General features: G+C 40.0%; 2 protein-coding genes and 1 pseudogene across 2 annotated transcripts in view; all 3 read left to right on the top strand.

Moving 5' to 3' along the window:
* Mcm6 (minichromosome maintenance complex component 6) overlaps window positions 1-7,689 on the top strand; it is a 41,846-nt gene extending 34,157 nt beyond the window's left edge. Inside the window, exons 15-17 of the mRNA XM_015479138.2 lie at window positions 354-509; window positions 3,024-3,163; window positions 7,185-7,689. Coding sequence (XP_015334624.1) covers window positions 354-509; window positions 3,024-3,163; window positions 7,185-7,301 — 413 coding nt within the window. The 3' untranslated portion in view covers window positions 7,302-7,689. The remainder of the gene's footprint in view (window positions 1-353; window positions 510-3,023; window positions 3,164-7,184) is intronic.
* Window positions 7,690-12,979: 5,290 nt separating this feature from the next.
* Window positions 12,980-21,681, top strand: part of Lct (lactase) — a 42,014-nt gene continuing 33,312 nt past the window's right edge. Inside the window, 2 exon segments of the mRNA XM_048812564.1 lie at window positions 12,980-13,619; window positions 17,155-17,234. Of these exon segments, the coding sequence (XP_048668521.1) occupies window positions 12,980-13,619; window positions 17,155-17,234 (720 nt within the window).
* Window positions 18,019-18,610, top strand: LOC125619439 (annotated as a pseudogene).

The following is a 21,681-nucleotide window of genomic DNA, read 5'->3' as shown; positions in this document are numbered from 1 at the left end:
AAAAAAAAAAAAAAAAAGGCGTGTATGTGTGTGTACACGCTTGAAAGAAATTCAAATGATGGTATTAGACTTAAGTCCTTTGGCCTTCACCCTTATTTTTAGTATTGTTACTTTGATCTTGAATTAAAAACATTTTTCAAGCATATTATGACAAGTAACTTAGAATTGTTAGTTTTGTATATGATATTGTAAATGGACTTTTATATCATGAAATCTTTGTCTTCTATCCCTCATATTCCTTCATATCTTCACTAGTAAAGTCTATCAGTTTGCTTCTAATTTATTTGTAAATGTTTGATAAGGGAATGTTGAAGTCATAAAAACAAGATGCAGGTAGTTAATTTTTCATGTAGGTCATGCTGACAGCCCTGCCCCTGTGAATGGAATCAATGGCTCTAGTGAAGACATAAATCAAGACACCGTTCCCAAAGCTTCCTTAAGACTGGGCTTTTCTGAATACTGCCGAATCTCCAACCTTATTGTTCTTCACCTGAGAAAAATGGAAGAAGGTGAGGCTATGTCTAATATTGTTCTGTGCTCACTTATATAAGCTGTATTTACATAAGCCACTTTAGATTGCTAAATATTGTATTCTAGCAAAAGAAATGATAAATCATTACACAGACTCGCTTTTTTCCCTTTTCTTTTTCCCCTCCCCCACCCACTTTCTGCATTTTATTTTATCACACACTCACTTTAGCAAAGTAAATTTATGGAGTATCAACATAACCTGCCAGCCTGAACATTTTCCAGCAAGTTTATTGTCAGAAGTTTTTGGATCAGGCTGGGGATATGGCTCATTTGGTAGAGTGCTTGCCTCGAATGCACAAGGCCCCGGGTTCAATCCCTAGCACCACCAAAAAAAAAAAAATTATGGATCGTTCTTATTTAATGATCTTGGCCTAGTTCAGTAATTTTGAAGCAGAATTTTTGGATCTGATAACATACAAAGATACACATAGGACTGGGGGTGTAACTCGGTGGTAGAGCACTTGTATGTTGTTTGCAAGATGCAAAATTACTACTGTTGGGCTGGGGATATAGCTCTCAGTGGTAGTGCACTTGCCCACCATGCACATGGCTCTGGTTCCATCCCCGGCACTACCAAAAAATTTATCACCAGAGATTGTCTTACCTTACTGAATATTTGAACTCTGCAGTTTCTGCCCTTGTTTCTCTGGAAACTGTGGACGAGTAGAAGGAGAAGATGCAATAAAGTGGTCACTACAACACATCAGCTGTTTTATCCCCACTCCTTTCTCTCATAAATTAAAAATTAGGGAGCTTGCGTTTTTGTTGTTGTTGTTGTTGTTTGTTTGTTTGTTTGTTTGTTTTTTTCCTGTTGTCTTGGGGGGGGGTTCAGGGCTCAGGTATTTGAGCATGTTAGGCAAGCACTTTGCCACTGAGTTATACCTTTAGACTCCATGTTCTTGTATTCATGTTATACTTCATTATTCTTTTTACATGTTTGTTTATATTTATATTATTATCATAAAATATAATTTATATAATATTTATATATTTATTATATTTCTAATATTATTATATTTATTTTTTAGTTGTTGGACACAATACCTTTATTTCACATATTTATTTTTATGTGGTGCTGACAATCGAACCCATGGTCTCACACATGCTAAGTGAGTGCTCTACCGCTGGGCCATGACCCCAGCCCTCCTGGGTTTTTCTTTTTTTCTTTTTTTTTTTTAGTTGGTAATGGGCCTTTATTTTCTTTATTTATAGGCAGTTCTGAGAATGTAACCAAGTGCCTCACACATGCTAGGCAAGTGCTCTACTACTGAGCTACAACTCCAGCCCCTGTAACTAAGTTTTAAACATAGCAAACTGTTGATGGAAGAAAGACATGATTATCACCCAGACATTGCATTCCACAAGTAAAGTTTTTTTTTCAAGTATTTTTTTTAGTTGTTGGTGGACCTTTACTTTATTTGCTTATTTATATGTTGTGCTGGGAATCGAACCCAGTGCCTCACACGTATGAGGCAAGTGCTCTCCCACTGAGCTACAACTCCAGCCCCCACAAGTAAATTTTACTTGGTTTTCTCTTCTTACCGAATCAAGTAACTTGTTATTTCTCAGTCCCCAAGTAATTAGCTGTTTTCTAGCATAGGGAATACAACTTTAAACCGTGGAAGTCACTTGTTCAAGAACTTTTGGACAAAAACACTGAAGTTTTACTGCAGCCATAATAAAACTTTTCAGAGGCATTAACTACTACTTGAAGAAAATTAAATCTGCATTAGACTCTGAAAAGGAACTAATAAATTAAAAATTTACCTTTTTTTGGTGGTTTTGTTTTTGCTGGTGCTTGGGGATTGAACCCAGGGCCCAGTATGCGCTGAACCCAGGTCTGTTCTGAGTTTTAGTTCCTTAGAATTTTCCTGATTTGATTTTGTGTTTTATTTGAAACTGCTTGAACCAAAAAGTAGAGTTTTCTTTTATTACCCTTTATATCTATGGTGATTGTGTATCTAGGTTCCAGCTTTTTTTGTGAGTTGAGAGTTCTACCTTGAACAGCTATTAAGTTGGCATGGATAGACCTTGATAGAATAAATTGTTAATTTTTTATTTTGAAGGACCACCTGTGAATTTTACATCTTAGTTGACTCCAGTGCCATAAAGTTCTTTTTTCCAAAGAGGAAATGTTATATCTAAGAAGTTTTTGCTTGCTGTTGCTTTGCTCCTAATTTATGCTTTCAGTTTCTCTTAGTGATGAAGCATAACATGAAGGAAAGACCTTCATACTTTGAGATCTTAATAGCTTTAGGACACTTATCTTATCTCTGTTTTATCAGGTTTTTCTTCTTTTCTGGATAAAGTGTACTTTAATACAAATAATATGATAAGTTATTTCCAGCTTAATGCTGGAACATAGTAAACCTTATTTCAGCAGATGCACTTTGTGACAGGTTGATGGTTATCTGTTCTGTACATTTTCTTGTGTATGCAAACCCCCAAGGAATGTTTACTGAATTCTTGTAAAATGCATTTTTTTGTTGCAGAGGAGGATGAGTCAGCATTAAAGAGGAGTGAGCTTGTTAACTGGTACTTGAAGGAAATTGAATCAGAAATAGACTCTGAAGAGGAGCTTATAAATAAAAAGAGGATCATAGAGAAAGTCATTCATCGACTCACGCACTATGTATGTACATAATGGCATTTGCTTTAGTAATTAATGAGGGAGTTCATGTCTCCTATCTATATGGGCTCATTAACAAAATGTATTTTTAATGTGTTTACCTTGAATTATTGGGGTGTTAACAAGTAAATGACTTACTTCCTTTGCTAAAACAAGCAGAATTGGGGGGAAATCAGAGAAAGTGGCTTTGGTATCTTAACTGTTTGGGTGTTTTTAGTTTTAAACCTCTTATTTTCCAGCATTATCACCTGTTTTTTGTATTTCATCTTTCTTATATCCTTATCTCCCATCTTTGCTTCTTCAGCTTTCTTCTCTCTTTGTCTTACTTGTCAAAACCCCAGCCTTGGTTAAATTTAATTTTTAATATTTATTTTTTAGTTGTAGTTGGACACAGTACTTTTATTTTATTAATTTATTTTTATGTGATGCTGAGGATCAAACTGAGGGCCTTGCATGTGCTAGGCAAGCACCCTACCACTGAGCTACAACCCCAGCCCAGTTCTTAACTTTTTGTTTTGTCAACTTCACAATAACTGTAAAGCACTGTTCCTTTTCCTTAGACAGTTCATTTTTCCACTCTTAACTATTACATTGCTTTTCTCCACCCCTTGAATCAGCTGGTCATTCTCATTATTCAGTCTGTCTGCAGCATTTGTTAGTTGATTACTCCTTCTAGAAAACTACCTTCTCCTTCGTCTTTTGTGTCATTTAGTTTCTTTTCCTGAATCTTTCTCTCTTTTTAGATAATAGACACAAATGTCTTTAGTGTAAGCATTCTCATTTGGTTTTATGAATTCATCCATCTGTTGATGACTCCCAAATTTATAGCTATCTCTCTCACTTCTCCTATAAACTCCAGATGTATATAATCAGTTGACCGCAGAATGAACTAATAGACTTTTTGCCCTTAATGTGTTCAAAACAGAGTTCTTAGTGGAACATAGTGATGCGTGCCTATAATCCCAGCAACTTGATGAAACCCTGTCTCAAAATAAAAAGGGCTGTTATAGAGCACCCCTGGGTTTAATCCCCAGGACCACAAAAGAAAAAAGTTCTTTCCCTCTTCCTCTGTTTTCCCATTTATTCAGTTGCTATAGGCCAGATTCCTTGGAACAATCCTTAATTCCTCTGTTCTTTTAATGAAAAGAACTAATGAGTTCTCCAGCTTATCCAGGTCGCCAGGCCTGAACCCCTACATCCACTTGAATATTGGCTCTCTGCCCCGCAGCCAGTCAGGGTTTTTTAGAACAGAACATAGGTTATTTTTCTTCCCTACTATTAAGTGCTTTATTCACATTTAGAATAAAATTCAGTCTCCTTGGCATGCCATGCAGAATCTGGCACAGGTTAGCCCCTGTCTCTCATTTGTTTCATAGTTCTCTTCCTTTTTGCCCATTCCTCTCCAGTGACACTGCCTTGTCATTATTCCTTAGATACACCAAACATGAAGGGCTTTGCACTTGCCTTTGTCTCTTTTTTCTGGGGTCTCTTCAAATGTTACCTTCTCAAAGAAGCCTTTTTTGCCCAACATGTCACAATAACAGCCTTCTCTATCATCCTGCTTTGTGTTGCTTCACGATGGTTTTTATTGTCTATTCTTTACTTAGGTGTTTAGTTTATCACTCTCAGAATGTAAGCTCCATTCTTGGAGGGCCAAATAAAACTTTGTTTTATTCACTGCTATATTTCTGGAATGCACAGTGGTACCTACAACATAGAGGGGTCAAATATTTATTGAATGATAGGATTTTCCAGTTCACATGGCAGAGAGTCAACCATCATGCCCATTCACTCAGTAATGCTCACTATTTAAATATTACACCTCACGTGTTAGGGTTGTATCACCTGAAAACATTACCTGTGGGGTTTAGATGGATATGTGATTATAGGTGTGTGTGGAGGAGTGATAACTAATGCTCAGGTCAGGATCTAGTAAATAATTTGTATGAAAATTTAGGCTGGATTGAGGTGTAGTGTGCATACAGAGTTGTCTTTCTAGTGGTGGGAAATGTCTTTGCATAGGCCAGGCCTTCTCTCCCTAGTGCTCCATGGGATCAATACAACATAAAATATCCAGACAAGAAATTTGTGTGAGGATTATAGAACACACCAGGGAGCTAACTGATCTGAATCAAGGTTCTTTTTAGTTTGACTTACCACTGAATGATAGGATTTTCCAGTTCAAGACAAGAGAACCTGTGCTGTGCTGCTCAACATGATAGAGTGCTTCAAAGGGTCCAGTCCCCCATAGTGGCAGCAGTGCTGTAACTATGGGGCATTGCCAAACTACTACTACTATTTTTGTTTGTACCTGGGATTGAACTCAGGGACATTTGACCACAGAGCCATATCCCCGCCCTATTTTGTATTTTATTTAGAGACAGGGTCTCAACTGAGTTGCTTGGTGCCTCACTTTTGCTGTGGCTGGTTTTGAACTCCTGATCCTCCTGCTTCAGCCTCCCAAACTGCTGGGATTACAGGTGTGCACCGCTGTGCCCAGCTGCCAAACTTCCTAGGATCAAATCAGTTCTTTTCCATGGGGTTGGCTAAAAGCTCTTCTCATTTATGGATATTTTCAACTAATTAACAAATATACTAGACTTGAATTTAAGGCTGGGCTCAGTGGCGTGTACTGTAATCCTAGTGACTCAGGAGCATAAGACATTCTGAAAGATTAAGCATATGCCACATTCTGCATGTGCTGATATAATAGGCTGAAGCGTGAAAATATATGAAAGGTGAAATGGATCCATTGGGCCAGTCTTTGAATAACTATAAAACAACTTTATCTTATCAGAATAAAGAAGACTGAAAGTCTCCATGTGATATTCATTAGTCAGAGGTTTTCAAAGTTCCATTATGTTTATCAAAATAAGCATTGTGGTTGTGATTGGCAGTGATTATTAATGGTAATTGACTAAGGATCTTTCTCCGTAAGAGAATCTGAATAGAAAAGTCAGCCATATAATCCTATCATTCAAGTCTCAAACTCTGGTTTTTGTTTAATGTTTCCAGATCTCAGGTCTGCACGTTTTCTATGCATCCAGTTCTGAAGTTGATACTTTCAAGGATTAAAGAAATTTTAGCTAGGTGCATTGGCACATGCCTGTAATCCCAGCAGTTCAGGAGACTCATTGCAGGAGGATCACAAACTCAAGGCCAGCCTCAGCAGTTTAAATCCACAGTGCATGGATGGATGGATGGATGGATGGATGGATGGATGGATGGATAGATAGATAGATATGTAGGTCAGTTGTAACGTGCCCCTGGGGTCAGTCCCCAGTACAAAAAAACGGTTGAGGGTATAGCTTACTGGTAGAGCACTTGCTAGCATGCACAAAGCACTGGGTTCAAGCCACTGCACTACAAAAAAAAAAGCATTTTCTACTTTGGCTTAAGTAGATAATATTAAATAAAATTAAACAGATTTAAATATTAGAGAATTTTGCATAATTTTAAAACTCAAGCATTATCTTATTTTTCCCCACATTCAAGCATTACTTTTTTCGAAGTTATATTTATAATCATTGGATGTAATGTGCCAGGAAACATTAAATCACATTACCTGTTGAGCTTGCTTATGTTTCTTTAATTTTTTTTTAAGGTTTATTGTATGAAAAGTTCAGCAACCTAATGGAAAGGGTGTTTAGCAGAACACTGATAGTGAGTTTAAGGAATAGTCCTTGTCCTGGAAGTTTTGGATGGTGAAATCAAACAGATATTGGTGATAAACCTTCAGGAGGATTAGTATATCTGGACTTTTTTTTGCCAGGCACAGTGGTGCACATCTGTAATCCCAGCAACTCTCTGGAGGCTAAGGCAGGAGGTTTCCAAGTTTGAGGCCAGCCTCATCAACTAAGAGAGGCCCTAAGCAATTTATACTCTGTCTCAAAGAGCTGGGGGTGTAGCTCAGTGGTAAGACACCCCTGGGTTTAATCCCCAGTACTACAAAAGTAAATTTAAAAGTGTGTCTGAACATTTTTATAATACTGCCAGAGACCTGAGGGAAATGTTTGTTTTATAGGACCATGTTCTAATTGAGCTCACCCAAGCTGGATTGAAAGGCTCCACAGAAGGAAGTGAGAGCTATGAAGAAGATCCCTACTTGGTAGTTAACCCTAACTACTTGCTTGAAGATTGAGATGTTGAAAGTAATTGACCAGAGCTATGTCACTGTGCCACACCACCTCCTTACCTGGAGCCTGGATGGAGCTCTGCTAGGATGAGAATTGTTTCTGGGAATGATGCTTCAGGATTTGTTTTGAGAAACAGGAACTGAGGTGATGGTCCTGTGTATCACATCTATTACATGCTTTCTATCAACATGGGCTTCAGCTTATTCCTTGTGTATTTCTTGTCTTAATGAAGTTGGACCCCCAATAATGTGTGGTTTCTGGAACTGAGACCTTCGTTTTCATGTGAGGAGGAGACCTGTCACTTTCATGGTATATAGTATCCTATCAAGGAAATCACTTTTCCAGTTGCCAACTGCTGCTTTTATTCATCAAAATAAAATAACTTGTTCTGAAGTGTCTGTTGGATTTATTTCTACTCTGCTGTGATTATCATGTCCATATACTTTCAAGTGCTAGTTCTTTTTTGCTAATCTGGAGTGAAGGTGTGGGTGGCATTATGGATTTGGAATTAGGTTCCTTGAAGAGGAGTCATTAGAGAGAATGAAAGCTAGAGACCTTGGAGATGACTTTCCAAGGGTAATTCCAGTGTCTTTTTTTTTTTTTTTTTTAAGGTAATTCATAAGAAAGTTTTTCATTAATTTTTTTTTCATTACTCTTTAATAATTTCTTTTACTTCTGTGTTCTAAGGGAAATTTTTAAATTGCTCTTATAAAAGTAATGTCACTTTCTGTATTATAAACTTTGTCTTCAAATTTTATGACTTTTCTAGAAAAAATTATTGCTCTCCATAAGATTTAGCTATGACCCAAAAAAAACCTTTTGTAATACTGGGATTGAACCCAGAACCACTGAGCCACCATGATGTCTTAATTTTTTTTCTCTTATTCTTTTTCCTTTTGTGGGGGGAGAGGTGGGAGGCCAGTGCTACGATAAACCCAAAGCGTTATGCAGGGGCTGAGCTATGTCCTTAGCTCTTTTTTATTGATTTTTAGTCTCACTAAACTGCCTGGGTTGGCCTCAAATTTGTGTTCCTCCAGAGGGGGGCCCCAGGCTGGGACAAACCCTCTCCTCTCCGACAGAACAAGGGGAGGCGGCCCCAACACCCTTCTTTTCAACATGGACCTCCTCCTCACTCTGCTGCAGCGTCCTAGGGGCAGGACCCCCCCTTCCCTGGGACTGGGGTAGTAAGTAAGGCAGCCTTTTGCACCCCAGTCCCCCTTCCCCATTAGGAACACCTTGGGGAGAGGGGAATGTGGCAGAACAGGGGAGGCAAGAGGATGAACGCCTGGCACTGGTAGCAGCAGTGACTGGTGTCTAAGAATAAAACACTGAAAAAAAAATCAACACAACTGTCCAGAGGTAGTTTGTGAACAGAGGAAAGGATGGAACCAGAACCATGGGGGTTGGGGAGGAGTCAGAGAGGCAGTGTGGGCAGGGCAGGCTCCTTGTTAATAGTGCCCCAGCATGATGCCACCTTTAACAACAGATGGCCTTCTAGGGGTCTGCGCGACCAGTGAGTGTTTCTGTGTGGTTAAGTTCTCCAGTCAGGTACATTGGCATGTGCCTATAGTCCCAGCCTCTCAGGAGGCTGAGGTAGGAGGATTGCTTAAGCCCAGGAGTTTAAGAGCAGCCTGTGCAATGTAGTGACCCAGTCTCAGAAGAAAAGAAACCTGACTTGAGAATGATGGGGTGAGGCGATCTGGAATTCCACAGTAAATGCAGGGTAAAAGTTACCGTCAATGTATGTTCCTAATTAACAAGGTTGAGACACTGACAATGGGATGAGGAGGCTCATGGTAAAAACTCAAGAAAGCCCTCTCCCATGTCTAGTAGGAAGTTTCTTTTTTTTTTTCCCCCATCCCGCCCAGTCCCCTCCCTCCCGCTCCGCCCCTTCCTCCCCCCAACTCCGTCTAGCACTCTAGACACCTCTCCCCAGCCCAATTCGCTCCTCCCTCCCTGTCCTCCCCCAACTCCCCAGCCTCTTTCCTATTTCGCCCCGCCCTCTCGGGCCACACCTCTTTATGCCACGCCCCTCCGTCCTCTGGGTCTGAGCCCCGCCCCCGCAGGCAGGTCTCACTGGTAGGTGTAGTAGGAAGTTTCTTTACTGATTTGGGGTGGGGAGGTCCTGAAAGGAAACAACTTGACTAGAACTGAAACATTAATTTGACCAAATATATACCCCAAAGAAAACTTTAAACCCAGGAAAAATGCCTTCCTTTTTGGTGAATTTGTCCTCTCCCCTCCAGTCCTGCCATTAGAGAAGAGGGGACTCCAGAGCAAGATCATGACTGCAAACAATGAAATCCATTTTCATAGCTTACACATCCTCTTAATGCAGTACTTGGTAGGGAGCTAAAGTGGTAAATGGGTTATAGAGCATGTATAAGATCTTGATGAAAATTAGAAAAATATTTAAGGTGAGTATAGACTGTTCCGAAAGGAAAAGTTTTGAATTTTATAATGTTGTCAACTGATATATAAATTTAAAGGATTTTTAACCAAATGTCAACAGATATCCATCAGTAAGGAAATCATAAGTTGTAGCATTGGTTTACACACAAAATTACATAGTCATAGATATTGTGAAATGGGGGCTATCTCTAGGACACGTGCAAGAGGAAATATATAAACACTTCCAAGAAGAATGCATGATAGGAGTGGCCTTGTCCTGTCAGAAAGAAAAAAAATACTACACAGGTATAGAAATTAAAATAGTGTGTTAGTGGTGCTGGAATAGGTAAATAGGTGGGAATCTATAAACTTCTGCACATATAGTTTTTCTTTCCTGGTAAATTAGCATTTCAAATAGTTCAGAAAGATGACTTGAGAGGTTGAGGCAGGGAATCACAAATTCAAAGCCGATTTTTGCAATTTGTTGAGACTGTCTCAAAGACTAAACAGGACCAAGAATACAAGTTAGTAACAGAGCACCCCTGAGTTCAATCCCTAGTAGTGGGGGAAAAATGGGGAAGAACAGCCTATTCAATAGCATATTAGAAATTGGCCTGCCATACAATATGTGCCGTTAAAATTCAGGGTGGGTTAAAGATCTGAAGATATAAAAAGAATAATCAAATATTAGGTAGGTTTGACCTGGGATATTTTTTTCTTTTTAGAAACTGGTGCTAGTTAATATATGTTGAAGACACTAGGGAACCAAATTAGGAGAAAATTTTTTCTATCCTGTTTTTGATGAGATGTTCAACCTTAAAATTTTATATCAGTAGTAAGAAAATAAAAGTATATGAACATAAATCACAGAAAAATAAATGGCCAGTTTACAAGAACACCTCTAAATCAGAAAAATTAGAATCATTTTGGGGCAGTAGCTCAGTGGCAGAGCACTTGCCTAGCAAGTGTGAGGCACTGGGTTCGATCCTCAGTACCACATGGAAATAAATAAAGGCGTTCTGTCAATTTACAACTACAAAAAAAAAAAAAAAGGAAAATGAGAAAATCAAGGAAGTATTTCATTTTTTCAAAGTGTCAAAATGTGAAATTTTATAACATGTTAGCAAGGCAGAGAGATTTAGGAACACTACCAGGAAGGATTTAAATTTGAAAAAAAAAAAAACTTATTTTACTCATTTTGGGTATGCCTGGCATAGAATCCATCTGTACAAAAAATGGTCACAAATGGACTATCTGTGAATAAGAATATACATTTGAAGCATTGTTTATAACACATTAAAACAAGCTGTATGTGGTGGCACACGCCTGTAACCTCGGTGTCTCAGATAAGGCAAGAGGATCACAAGTTTGAGGCCAACCTGGTCAATTTAGCAAAATTTCATCACAAAAAATAAAAAGGGCTTCGATGTAACTCATTATGAGTGCTCCTGGGTTCAATTTCCAGTACTGGCAGGGGGATGGAGGAAACAACCTTAAAAGCAATGAAAGGGTTCAATATGCAAGAGGTTTAATTATGCTCAATCCTTAACTGGAATGCTGGGCATCTGTTAAAAAGAGATTAGTCTATGGAGCTGGGGTTGTGACTGGGGTTGTAGAGTGCTTGCTTATCATGTGTGAGGCACTGAGTTTTATTTTCAGCATTTCATATATAAAAAATAAAGGTCCATTGACAACTAAAAAAAAAAAAAAAGATGAGTCTATTCTGAGATCACTCAGTTATTAAGTGAAAAAAGGAGCTTAGTAACAATGCATATGGCATGATTCCAAATACATTAATTTATGTCATATACTTTGAATGCTATATGCATATTTGCATTTTTATGTAATAATCACTGAGTTTCATTATTCTAAACATCTTACAATTATGTCCCATTACTGTCCACAATATATCATTCATTATCTCCATTCTACAGGCACAGAGAAATTACTTTCATCTGTGATTTTAAACTTTTTTTTTTAGAGAGAGAAAATTTTTTAATATTTATTTTTTTTAGTTTTCGGTGGACACAAAATCTTTTTATGTGGTGCTGAGGATCGAACCCTGCGCGCCCCGCGCATGCCAGGAGAGCACGCTACCGCTTGAGCCACATCCCCAGCCCATAAACTTTTGAATAACCCTTATGCCATGTGGCGAAAGGAAATAGGAAGAAATTATAATGTGCCAATTTTTAAAAAAAAAAAAAGCAAGCTGGAAGAATCCACATTGTTGAAGGTGTTTATTCTAGAAAGAATATGGAAGTGATCAAAGGAGAATTTGCAAGGTTTTCATAGATGTTTCTATATTTAAATATTTTACAAGATGTATTCATTGTTTGCTTTTTGTGTGTGTGTAGTTCTGGGGATTAAACCCAGGGACCCCTACCACTGCTACTTCCCCAACCCTTTAACATTTTTAAAGTTTTGAGACAGGGTCTCATTAAATTCAAGACTGGCCTAGAACACACATTCTCCTGCCTCAGTCTCCAGAGTTGCTAGAATATCAGTTGTGTGCCACCTTGCCCAGCTGTTCACATATTTTCAAAGTGGTGGGGGGAGTTGCTGAGGGACTTATTTCTGTTTATAATATGTCAAGAAATTTTGAAGTACCAGGTGCAGTGGTGCACACCTGTAATCCCAGCAGCTCAGGAGGCTGAGACAGGAGGATCATGAGTTCAAAGCCAGTCTTGGCAAAAAGTGAGGCACTAAGTAACTTAGTGAGACCTGTCTCTAAATAAAATACAAAATAGGGCTAGGGATGTGGCTCAGTGGCTGAGTGTCCCTGAGTTTAATCTCTGGTCCCCCACCCCACAAAAAAATAAATTTTAAAGTAATAGACAGGGCTGGGGATGTGGCTCAAGCGGTATCGTGCTCCCCTGGCATGCGTGCAGCCTGGGTTCGATCCTCAGCACCACATACAAACAAAGATGTTGTGTCCGCCGAGAACTAAAAAATAAATATTAAAAAAATTCTCTCTCTCTCTCTCTCTCTCTCTCTCTCTCTCTCTTTAAATAAATAAATAAATAAATAAATAAATAAATAAAGTAACAGACAAAAAGTGGAGAATTTTTTCCCAGATATTTTCTAGGTTCTTCTGCTTAAATTCAATGGATAGTTTGAGGGTTTCATGTTATTTCTTATCATCTTTAAATTTTTAAATATTTGTGAACCATGTACTTCTTTCACTACCATAGATAACCAGGTTAAATATTGTTAATAATCATGTAGAATTTTACAACCTCAGCTGTTGTTATAAAGTCAGGATTCCTTCCATATACCTAACAGTTCCCTGAAAATGGAGCTGTCTCAGAATGTAGTCTTTATTGTTCTACTAAGTTTTTCATGCGAGGGGTTAGACTGGGAATCTGACAGAAATTTTATTTCAGCTGCTGGTCCTCTAACTAATGATTTGCTGCACAACCCAAGCTATCCACTGGGAAACCAGAGTTTGAATTTTGCAGCTGGGGACAAGGACATTTATGTTTGTCACCAGCCACTGCCCTCTTTCCTGCCAGAATACTTCAGCAATCTTCATGCCAGTAAGATCACCCATTATAAAGTATTTTTGTCATGGGCACAACTTCTCCCATCAGGAAGCTCCAAGAATCCAGATGAGAAAACAGTGCATTGCTACCGACAACTCCTCAAGGCCCTCAGGACTGCGAAGCTTGAGCCCATGGTTGTGCTGCACCACCAGACCCTACCCGCCAGCCCTGTGCAGAGAAACGAAGGCTTTGCTGATCTCTTTGCTGACTATGCCACATTTGCCTTCCACTCCTTTGGGGACCTAGTTGCGATCTGGTTCACCTTTAGTGACTTGGAGGAAGTAATGATGGATCTTCCTCACCAGGAATCAAGAGCTTCGCGTCTCCAGACTGTCACTGATGCCCACAAAAAGGCCTATAATATTTACCATGAAAAATATGCTTCTCAGGGTAAGTACACATTGACCCTGAAGCTAATCCACCAGCAGCTTTGGCACACACCTTCCCCCATCCTTCTTAGAGCTGGACTTGGTATTTCTTCTGCTTACTTTCAATAGACTCCTCATATCTATACAGTGGGAGAGACCAATGTTGTATTGATTTTCCAATGGAGGTAGGAAAGGGTAGTTTATATTGCATAATGCCCTTTGAAAAATATATTTTAAATTTCTTGCCCACTCTTGAAACTGTGCAGCCACTGATTGTCTCATTGTCCCCTCTCCCTTCACAAGGAGACCTGCCTTCCTAACTATCCAAGGCTTCAAGATTGCCTGTGCTTCTTCCTCAGCCCCCACCCCTTTTCTTATGAAGACACTAAGACCACTGTATATCCACTGCAGCTAGAGCTTACATTTCATCAAGGGAGACAGACAAACACAAAATAAAATGATGATATACTGACAGGGAATGAAAAACCATAAGGTGTTTTTTGTTTTGCTTCGTTTTATATGTGTGTGTGTGTGTGTGTGTGTGTGTGTGGTGCGGGTTTGAAACCAGGGTTTTACTCATGATAGGCCGGAGCTCTACCTTGAACTATACCTCCAGCCCTGAGAATACTGTAAGTTTAATTGTTCATATTCCTATTTCTTAGGTAACCTGAAGTTCTGATTCAGTAGTTCTAGACAGAACCAGAACATTTATGTTTTTAATAAATTCCCAAAGTGAATGCTAGGTATACCGATTTTGGACTATGTATGCTTTCTTCTTTCTATTATATACTATATGTATGTGTCTATACTATATAATGTATATGCACAATTTTTTTGTGGTGGTAGCAGCAGTGGGGGTTGAACCTGGGGTGTTTTGCCCCTGAGCTAATATCAGCCTTTTATAATTTTTTATTTTGAAATAGGGTGTGCCTAAGGTGCTGAGGCTGGCCTTGAACTTACAATCCTCCTGCTTCTCACATGCTAGGCAAATGCACTACCACTGAGCTGAATCCCTAGTCCTTTTTGTTCATTTTGTTTTGTTTTATTTTATTTTAAAACAAAAAACAACCCCATGAAAAACAGGCAAAGGATTTGAATAGACATTTCTCCAAAGAAAATAACGCAGATGGTCAATAAGCACATGAAACATCACCAATCATATAGAAATACAAATCCAAACCACAATTAGTTATCACTTTATACTCATTAGGATGGCCATTATAAACAGAGAGTGAGAAATAGAGAAAACAAGTGATGGTGTGAACATAAAGAAACTGCAGTGCTTATGCATTGAGGTCAGCAAAGTAAAATGGCACAGCTACTCTAGAAAACAGAATGGTGGTTCCTTTAAAATTTTTAACTTAGCCAGGCTGCATGGTGCTGCATGCCTGTAATCCTAGGAAGTGGGGAGGCTAAGGCAGGAAGATCACAAGGTCAAGCCTAGCCTGGGCAACTAAGCAAGACCCTGTAATAAAATAATAAATAAAAGAGCCTAGACAGGTAGCTCAGTGGTAGAGTACCCTGGGTTCAATTTCCAGTACTGCAAAAATAAATAAATAAAATTTAATTTAGGGGCCAGGTATAGCTCAGTGGTAGAGTACTTACCTAACATGCAAGGCTCTGGTTCAGTCCCCAGTACATAAAATAAATATTTAATTTAGAATTACCATATGATCCAAATTCCACTTCTGAGTATATACCTATAAGAATTGAAAGCAGACTGTTAAACAAGAATTTGTAGACCAATGTTCATATTAGCATTATTCATAATATCTAAAAGGTGGAAACAAACCAAATCTCTGTCTATAGATGGATAAATATATGTGGAATGTACCTACAAAAAAATATTATTCAGCCTTAAAAAGGAAGGAAATTCTAACACAACAACATAGATTAACTTTGAAGATGACATGCTAAGTGAAATAAATCAGACACCCAAAAAAAGACAAATACTCTATGATTCTAATCATATGCAGTAACCTCCAGTAGTAATTCAGAGACAAAGTGGAATAGAGATTACCAGGGGCTGGAAGAGAAGAGACCTAGGGGAGTTACTGCTTAGTGGGTACAGAATTTCAGTTTGGGAAGATGAAAAAGTTCTGGAGAGAGATGCTGGTGATGACTGCACAATAATATGAATATACGTGATGCTGCTGAATTGTACAATTAAAAGTATTTATGGGCTGGGGACATGGCTCAGTTGGTAGAGTGCTTGCCTCGCATGCACAAGGCCCCGAGTTCAATCCTCAGCACCACCCTCCCCTGCCACACACACAGTGTTTAAAATGGTAGATTTTGTTATATCTTACCACAATTTTGTTCTTGTGGTGATGCTGAGGATTGAACTCAGGGCCTTGTACATGTGAGGGAAGCACTTACCAACTGAGCTATTTCCCTAGCCTTATTTTAACATAATTTTTAGCAAATAAAAAAGTATAATCTTTCTGTATGTGTTATAAACCTTCTACTGATTTGTTAGATGTGCTGCCAATCAGGAGGAAAAAGAAGATATGATTTTTGGCAGAGTTGGAGGGATGAGAAAAAAGTGAACATCCCTCTGATAGGAAGAGTAGAATCACACATAGCACCCCCATTTGCCCAGCATTGGGACACACTCCAGGGCAACATCTAGTAACCCCTGCCACACCTCTAGCAACAGCAGCTTGTTATTGGCCAGATTATTTTGATCAATGCATTCAGGGAGCCAGATATTGTGGTGCACACCTGTAATCCCCGCAGCTCGGGAGGCTGTGGCAGGAGCATTGCAAGTTCAAAGCCAGCCTCAGCAATTTAGCAAGGCCCAAGCAACTTAGTGAGATCCGGTCTCAAAAAATTAAAAAAGGGCTGGGGATGTGGCTCAGTAGTAAAGCATCCCTGGGTTCAATTCCCAGTACCATCATACCGCCCCCCCCCCAAAAAAAAAAGTTGGCAATGTAAGGCAACTTAAGAAGAATACAGCTCAGTGTTTATCAAATTACGGTCTCAGGACCACTTCAAATCACATAGGTAGCTTGTGTTAAAATGTGTGTTCCTGGGCTCATCCTAGTTGGCTGACTCCAAATCTGAGGGTGGAGGTCTGGAAATTGGCATTTTAAAATAATCTTGGCAGGTGATTCTGATGCATACAAAAGTTTGAGAGTCACTGTTAGATTCCTTAAATCAAAACAAGTTGCATACGGTAATATTCTCTTTGTTTCTCACTCAATACACAGTAGGACTTTATACTGAGATCTACACAGTGAACAAGGACAAAGTGACATCAGTTTCCTGAGTGCACCCTGCCTTCAGAGCAGGTTCTTCCCTTGCCACCTTTTATCTTGCTGGTGGTAGGGCAGGGATATTGTTCCTACAAAACGGTCTCTCAGGGACTTTTTCTTCCCCCAACTACTTTGTTTTCTATAGCCTTTCAGATAAAATCATGTGAACTATTTCTTTCATAAATCCTTTTTGAAGTTCTACCTTCCTAGAGAAAGGTGGATAGAAAATGAATGCCCCAGTGGCTTCCTTGGTCAGAGCCTGCTGCTCTCGCTCACCTGCTCTTCTTCTGATTGTTTCAGGTGGAAAGCTCTCTGTGGTCCTAAGAGTGGAAGAGATCTCGGAGCTCCTGCTAGAACCATCCACATCTGCACTTGGCAAGGTGACAACAACCCAGAGATACAGCCTCTATAGTAGTACCTGGGGGAAGTTGTTTGTTTTGTTTTGTTTTTTGGTTTTTTTTTTTTTTCTTCTTGGTACTAGGGATTGAACCCAGGGGCACTTTACCTTTGAGCTACATCCCCATTCCTTTTTAAAAATTTTTTAATTTATTTTTATGTTTTTAAAATTTAACCTTTAGTTTACTTGTTTTTATGTGGTGTTGAGGATGGAACCTAGGGCCTCACCCATGCTAGGCAAGCGCTCTACCACTGAGCTACAACCCCAGTTCCTGAATTTTTTATTTTAATACAGGGTCTTGCTAAGTTGCTGAGGTTGGTCTTGATCTTTTAATCCTCCTGCCTCAGCCTCCCCAAATTGCCTAGTATTATAATAGGTGTGTGCCGCCACGCCCTGTAAAAGTTGTAATTTTTTCTTTATTTGAACTCAGGGGCACTCGGCCACGGAGCCACATCCCCAGCCCTATTTTGTATTTTATTAGATACAGGGTCTCACTGAGTTGCTTAGTGCCTTGTTTTTGCTGAGGCTGACTTTGAACTCGTGATCCTCCTGCCTCGGCTTCCTGAACCACTGGGATTATAGGCATGTGCCACTGCGTCCAGCAAAAGTTGTGCCAAGTTTTTGTCTGCTGGTTTGACATTTGTATAAATGCCTTTTCTGAGTGTCATACATTCCCTAGATTCAGAATTGCTTTAAAAACAATATCATTTGTGGTATCCCTAGCTCTTGCATTGTCCGTGTCGGCTTGCTTATAACAAAGAAGCCAAATGCTTTCTGCTTGCCCTGATTCATTCTTAAAAGAATTCAAAAGTCAGGTACACTGTCTTCTCTGCACAGGGAGCAGCTTTCTTGCCACAGCCCCTCACTCCCTAAAAATATATGCCTGCTCCAAGTTCCTCTCCACCCACTCCTTGGTCAGGAGCACCTCTCAGCTGCTAAGCCTACCACTATCTCCCACGGTGCTGAACCGACCAGAGACACATAGGAGAGCTGCAACAGCTTGGCAGTCCCACGTCCCCTGACCTCACTTTTCCCTCACCCCAGCTTCCAAACCAGCACCATTTTAGGGGCCATCAACACAGCAGCCAAGTTCATTGGGGCTGGGGCTGCCACAGTCAGGGTGGCTAGCTCTGGGGCTGGGATTGGGATTATATTTGGAAGCCTTATCATTGTTTATCCTTCTCTGAAGCAACAGCTCTTCTCCTACGCCATTCGGGCTTTTCCCTCTCAGAGGCCATGGGACTCTTCTGTCTGATGGTGGCCTTTCTCATTCCTTTGCCAAGTGAAGGAGCAGTCTCTGCCTCACATTCTTCCTCCCACATCTTGTCTACCCTGTATGTCCCTTTCTGGGCAAAGTGATTGGCTCAGGGTTTGACAGAGGGAAGACAAATAAATACTGTTTTAGTAAGAAAAAAAAACAAAATAGAGTCAGGCACAGTGGCACACATCTTTGATCCCAGCAACTCGGAAGGCTGAGACAGGAGGGTTGCAAGTTCAGGGTCAGCCTGGGTAACTTAGTGAGACTCTGTCTCAAAATAAAAAGAGCTGGGTGTGTAGCTCAGTGGCAGTGTGCTTGCCTAGCCTGTTCGATCCTAGTACTGAAAGAAAAGGAAACAACAACAACAACAACAAAAAAATGTCCAAAAGCTTACAAAAAATCCATTTATAGCAAAATAGATGTTAGAGTAGAGGGGTTTTAGAAATGTGCTCCCTAGAGTATCTACCCTGGTTTCTACATCTCTATAACTGTCCATTCTAAAAAGAAAAATTAAAACATCTGAGCAGTAAGCAGGTTTGCCTCCTTTTGACTGCTGGGCAATGTGGAAAGCCATCAGAAAAAACAGCTGATCTCTGTAGTTCGTGTAGTTCCTGTGGCGTTGTCACGGTACTGTCATTACCCCATACTACTCACTGGGGGTTACATGTATCAGGGTTCAGTTTTCAGATTTACAAGTGCAGGAACTCAAACCCCAGATGTGATAAGATTCTGAATAAACAACTCTCGGGCTGATTGCACAACCAGATTGCTGCCTGAATTGATTTACAAAGGGTAATAACTGCTATCAGTTATAAACTCAGAAGACCAAAGTGCTCATCAGAAAAATGCGTGTCTGGCAGTAGCCTTTGAACTGGTCTTCCTACCTAGATCCATGCTGCGCCATGCTTCAGGGTAACCTTCCAAAAGCACAGTTTTTTCGGATCCCATCAGGATGCCACACTCCCCTGAATCAACAAATCCCTCAGGGCTTTCCTCTGTCTTCCTCAATTCTTATTATACCCAGTGTATACACTATGCTAGCTAACTCTCTTCAAGATGATGCATGACATCTACTTCTTGTCCTTCCTGTCCTACCTTCCTCAAATCTTTTTCCATCAAAATCCTACCTACAGGGCTGGGGTTGTAGCTCAGTGGCAGAGCACTTGCCTGGCATGTGTGAGGCACTGAGTTCAATCCTCAGCACCATGTATAAATAAAGAGATAAAAAATAAAGGTACATCAACAACTAAAAAAATATATTTTTTAAAAAATCCTACCTATTGCTAATGTCCATGTGAATGTGCTCTATTAGAAGGCCTTACTTAACCACACTCCCAATGCTTTCTAACTCAACCTGCTGAACTCTTTCCCCACTTAGACCCTTTAGCCATTTGTTTAGACCAATTCCAAAGCTTTGCTGTGTATCAGAATTACCTAGAGTTAGAATACAGAGACCAAGGCTTAGTGTGGTGGGACAAATCTGGGCCCTTGGAAGGCATCCACATTCCCAGGTGGGTGTGATCCCCACTGATGTTTGAATATCATCGGTGTGGGCTTTTCTTACAGCAAGTCTTGTTTTCTGCCTTTTCTTCATGTAAGTGATGTCTGTATTAATTTTCCTTATTAACTTGTAAGCTCCTGTGAATTTTTTTTTGGGGGGGGTACCTGGGATTGAACTCAGAGGCACTCAACCACTAAGCCACATCCCCAGCCCTATTTTGTATTTTAATTAGAGACAGGTCTCACTGAGTTGCTTAATGCCTTGCTGTTGCTGAGGCTGGCTTTGAACTTGTGATCCTCCTGCCTCAGCCTCCCAAGTCGCTGGGATTACAGGAGTGCGCCCTTCTCCTGTGAATCTTATCTATCTTTAAATATGAATCCCCACTCACGTTTCTAACACAATGACTTTCAGGAGTAGGGACTCAATTACTATGTATTATATGGAACTGACAAACAGAAGCAAGAACGGAGAAGACGGGTAAGGGAAATTCTGAGTGAGCACAGGCAAGTGTGAGGAGTCTTGTTGACACTGATGATAACTTGATTGGGAAAGCAGTGGGGAGCCAGTGATGAATCAGTTATCAAAGTCCATGACACACTTGGTTCTCACCAGATGTCCTAAGGGAAAAGATGATCCATGACAGGGAGAGGCAGGCCATGGCTTAACTATGACAGGGTTAGAAATGTAGTAGCCCAGTAAGATTGGCAGCCATTATGAAGTCAAACAACAACAAGTGCTGGCGAGGATGTGGGGAAAAGGGTACACTTGTACATTGCTGGTGGGACTGGAAATTGGTGCAGCCAATTTGGAAAGCAGCATGGAGATTCCTGGGAAAGCTGGGAATGGAGCCACCATTTGACCCAGCTATTGCCCTTCTTGGACTATTCCCTGAAGAAGACCTTAAAAGAGCGTACTACAGGGATACTGCCACATCGATGTTCATAGCAGCACAATTCACAATAGCTAGACTGTGAAACCAACCCAGATGCCCTTCAATAGATGAATGGATAAAAAAAAATGTGGCATTTATACACAATGGAGTATTACTCTGCACTAAAAAATGACAAAATCATGGAATTTGTAGGGTAATGGATGGCATTAGAGCAGATTATGCTAAGTGAAGCTAGCCAATCCCTAAAAAGCAAATGCCAAATGTCTTCTTTGATATTAGGAGAGCAACTAAGAACAGACCAGGGAGGAAGAGCAGGAGGAAAAGATTAACATTAAACAGAGACATGAGGTGGGAGGGAAAGGGAGAGAAAAGGGAAATTGCATGGAAATGGAAGGAGACCCTCATTGTTATACAAAATTACATATAAGAGGTTGTGAGGGGAATGGGAAAAAAAAAAACAAGAAGAGAAATGAATTACAGTAGATGGGGTAGAGAGAGAAGATGGGAGGGGAGGGGAGGGGAGATAGTAGAGGATAGGAAAGGTAGCAGAATACAACAGTTACTAATATGGCATTATGTAAAAATGTGGATGTGTAACCAATGTGATTCTGCAATCTGTATTTGGGGTAAAAATGGGAGTTCATAACCCACTTGAATCTAATGTATGAAATATGATATGTCAAGAGCTTTGTAAGGTTTTGAACAACCAATAAAAAAAAAGAAATGGAGTAGCCATCCACTCACTGAGAGAAGTGGGCAGTGTGGTATCTTCGTGTTGA

The sequence above is a fragment of the Marmota marmota genome, unplaced genomic scaffold (assembly GCF_001458135.2).
Source record: "Marmota marmota marmota unplaced genomic scaffold, marMar, whole genome shotgun sequence".
Taxonomy (NCBI): Eukaryota; Metazoa; Chordata; class Mammalia; order Rodentia; family Sciuridae; genus Marmota; species Marmota marmota.
This window is presented reverse-complemented; position numbering and strand designations above follow the sequence as displayed.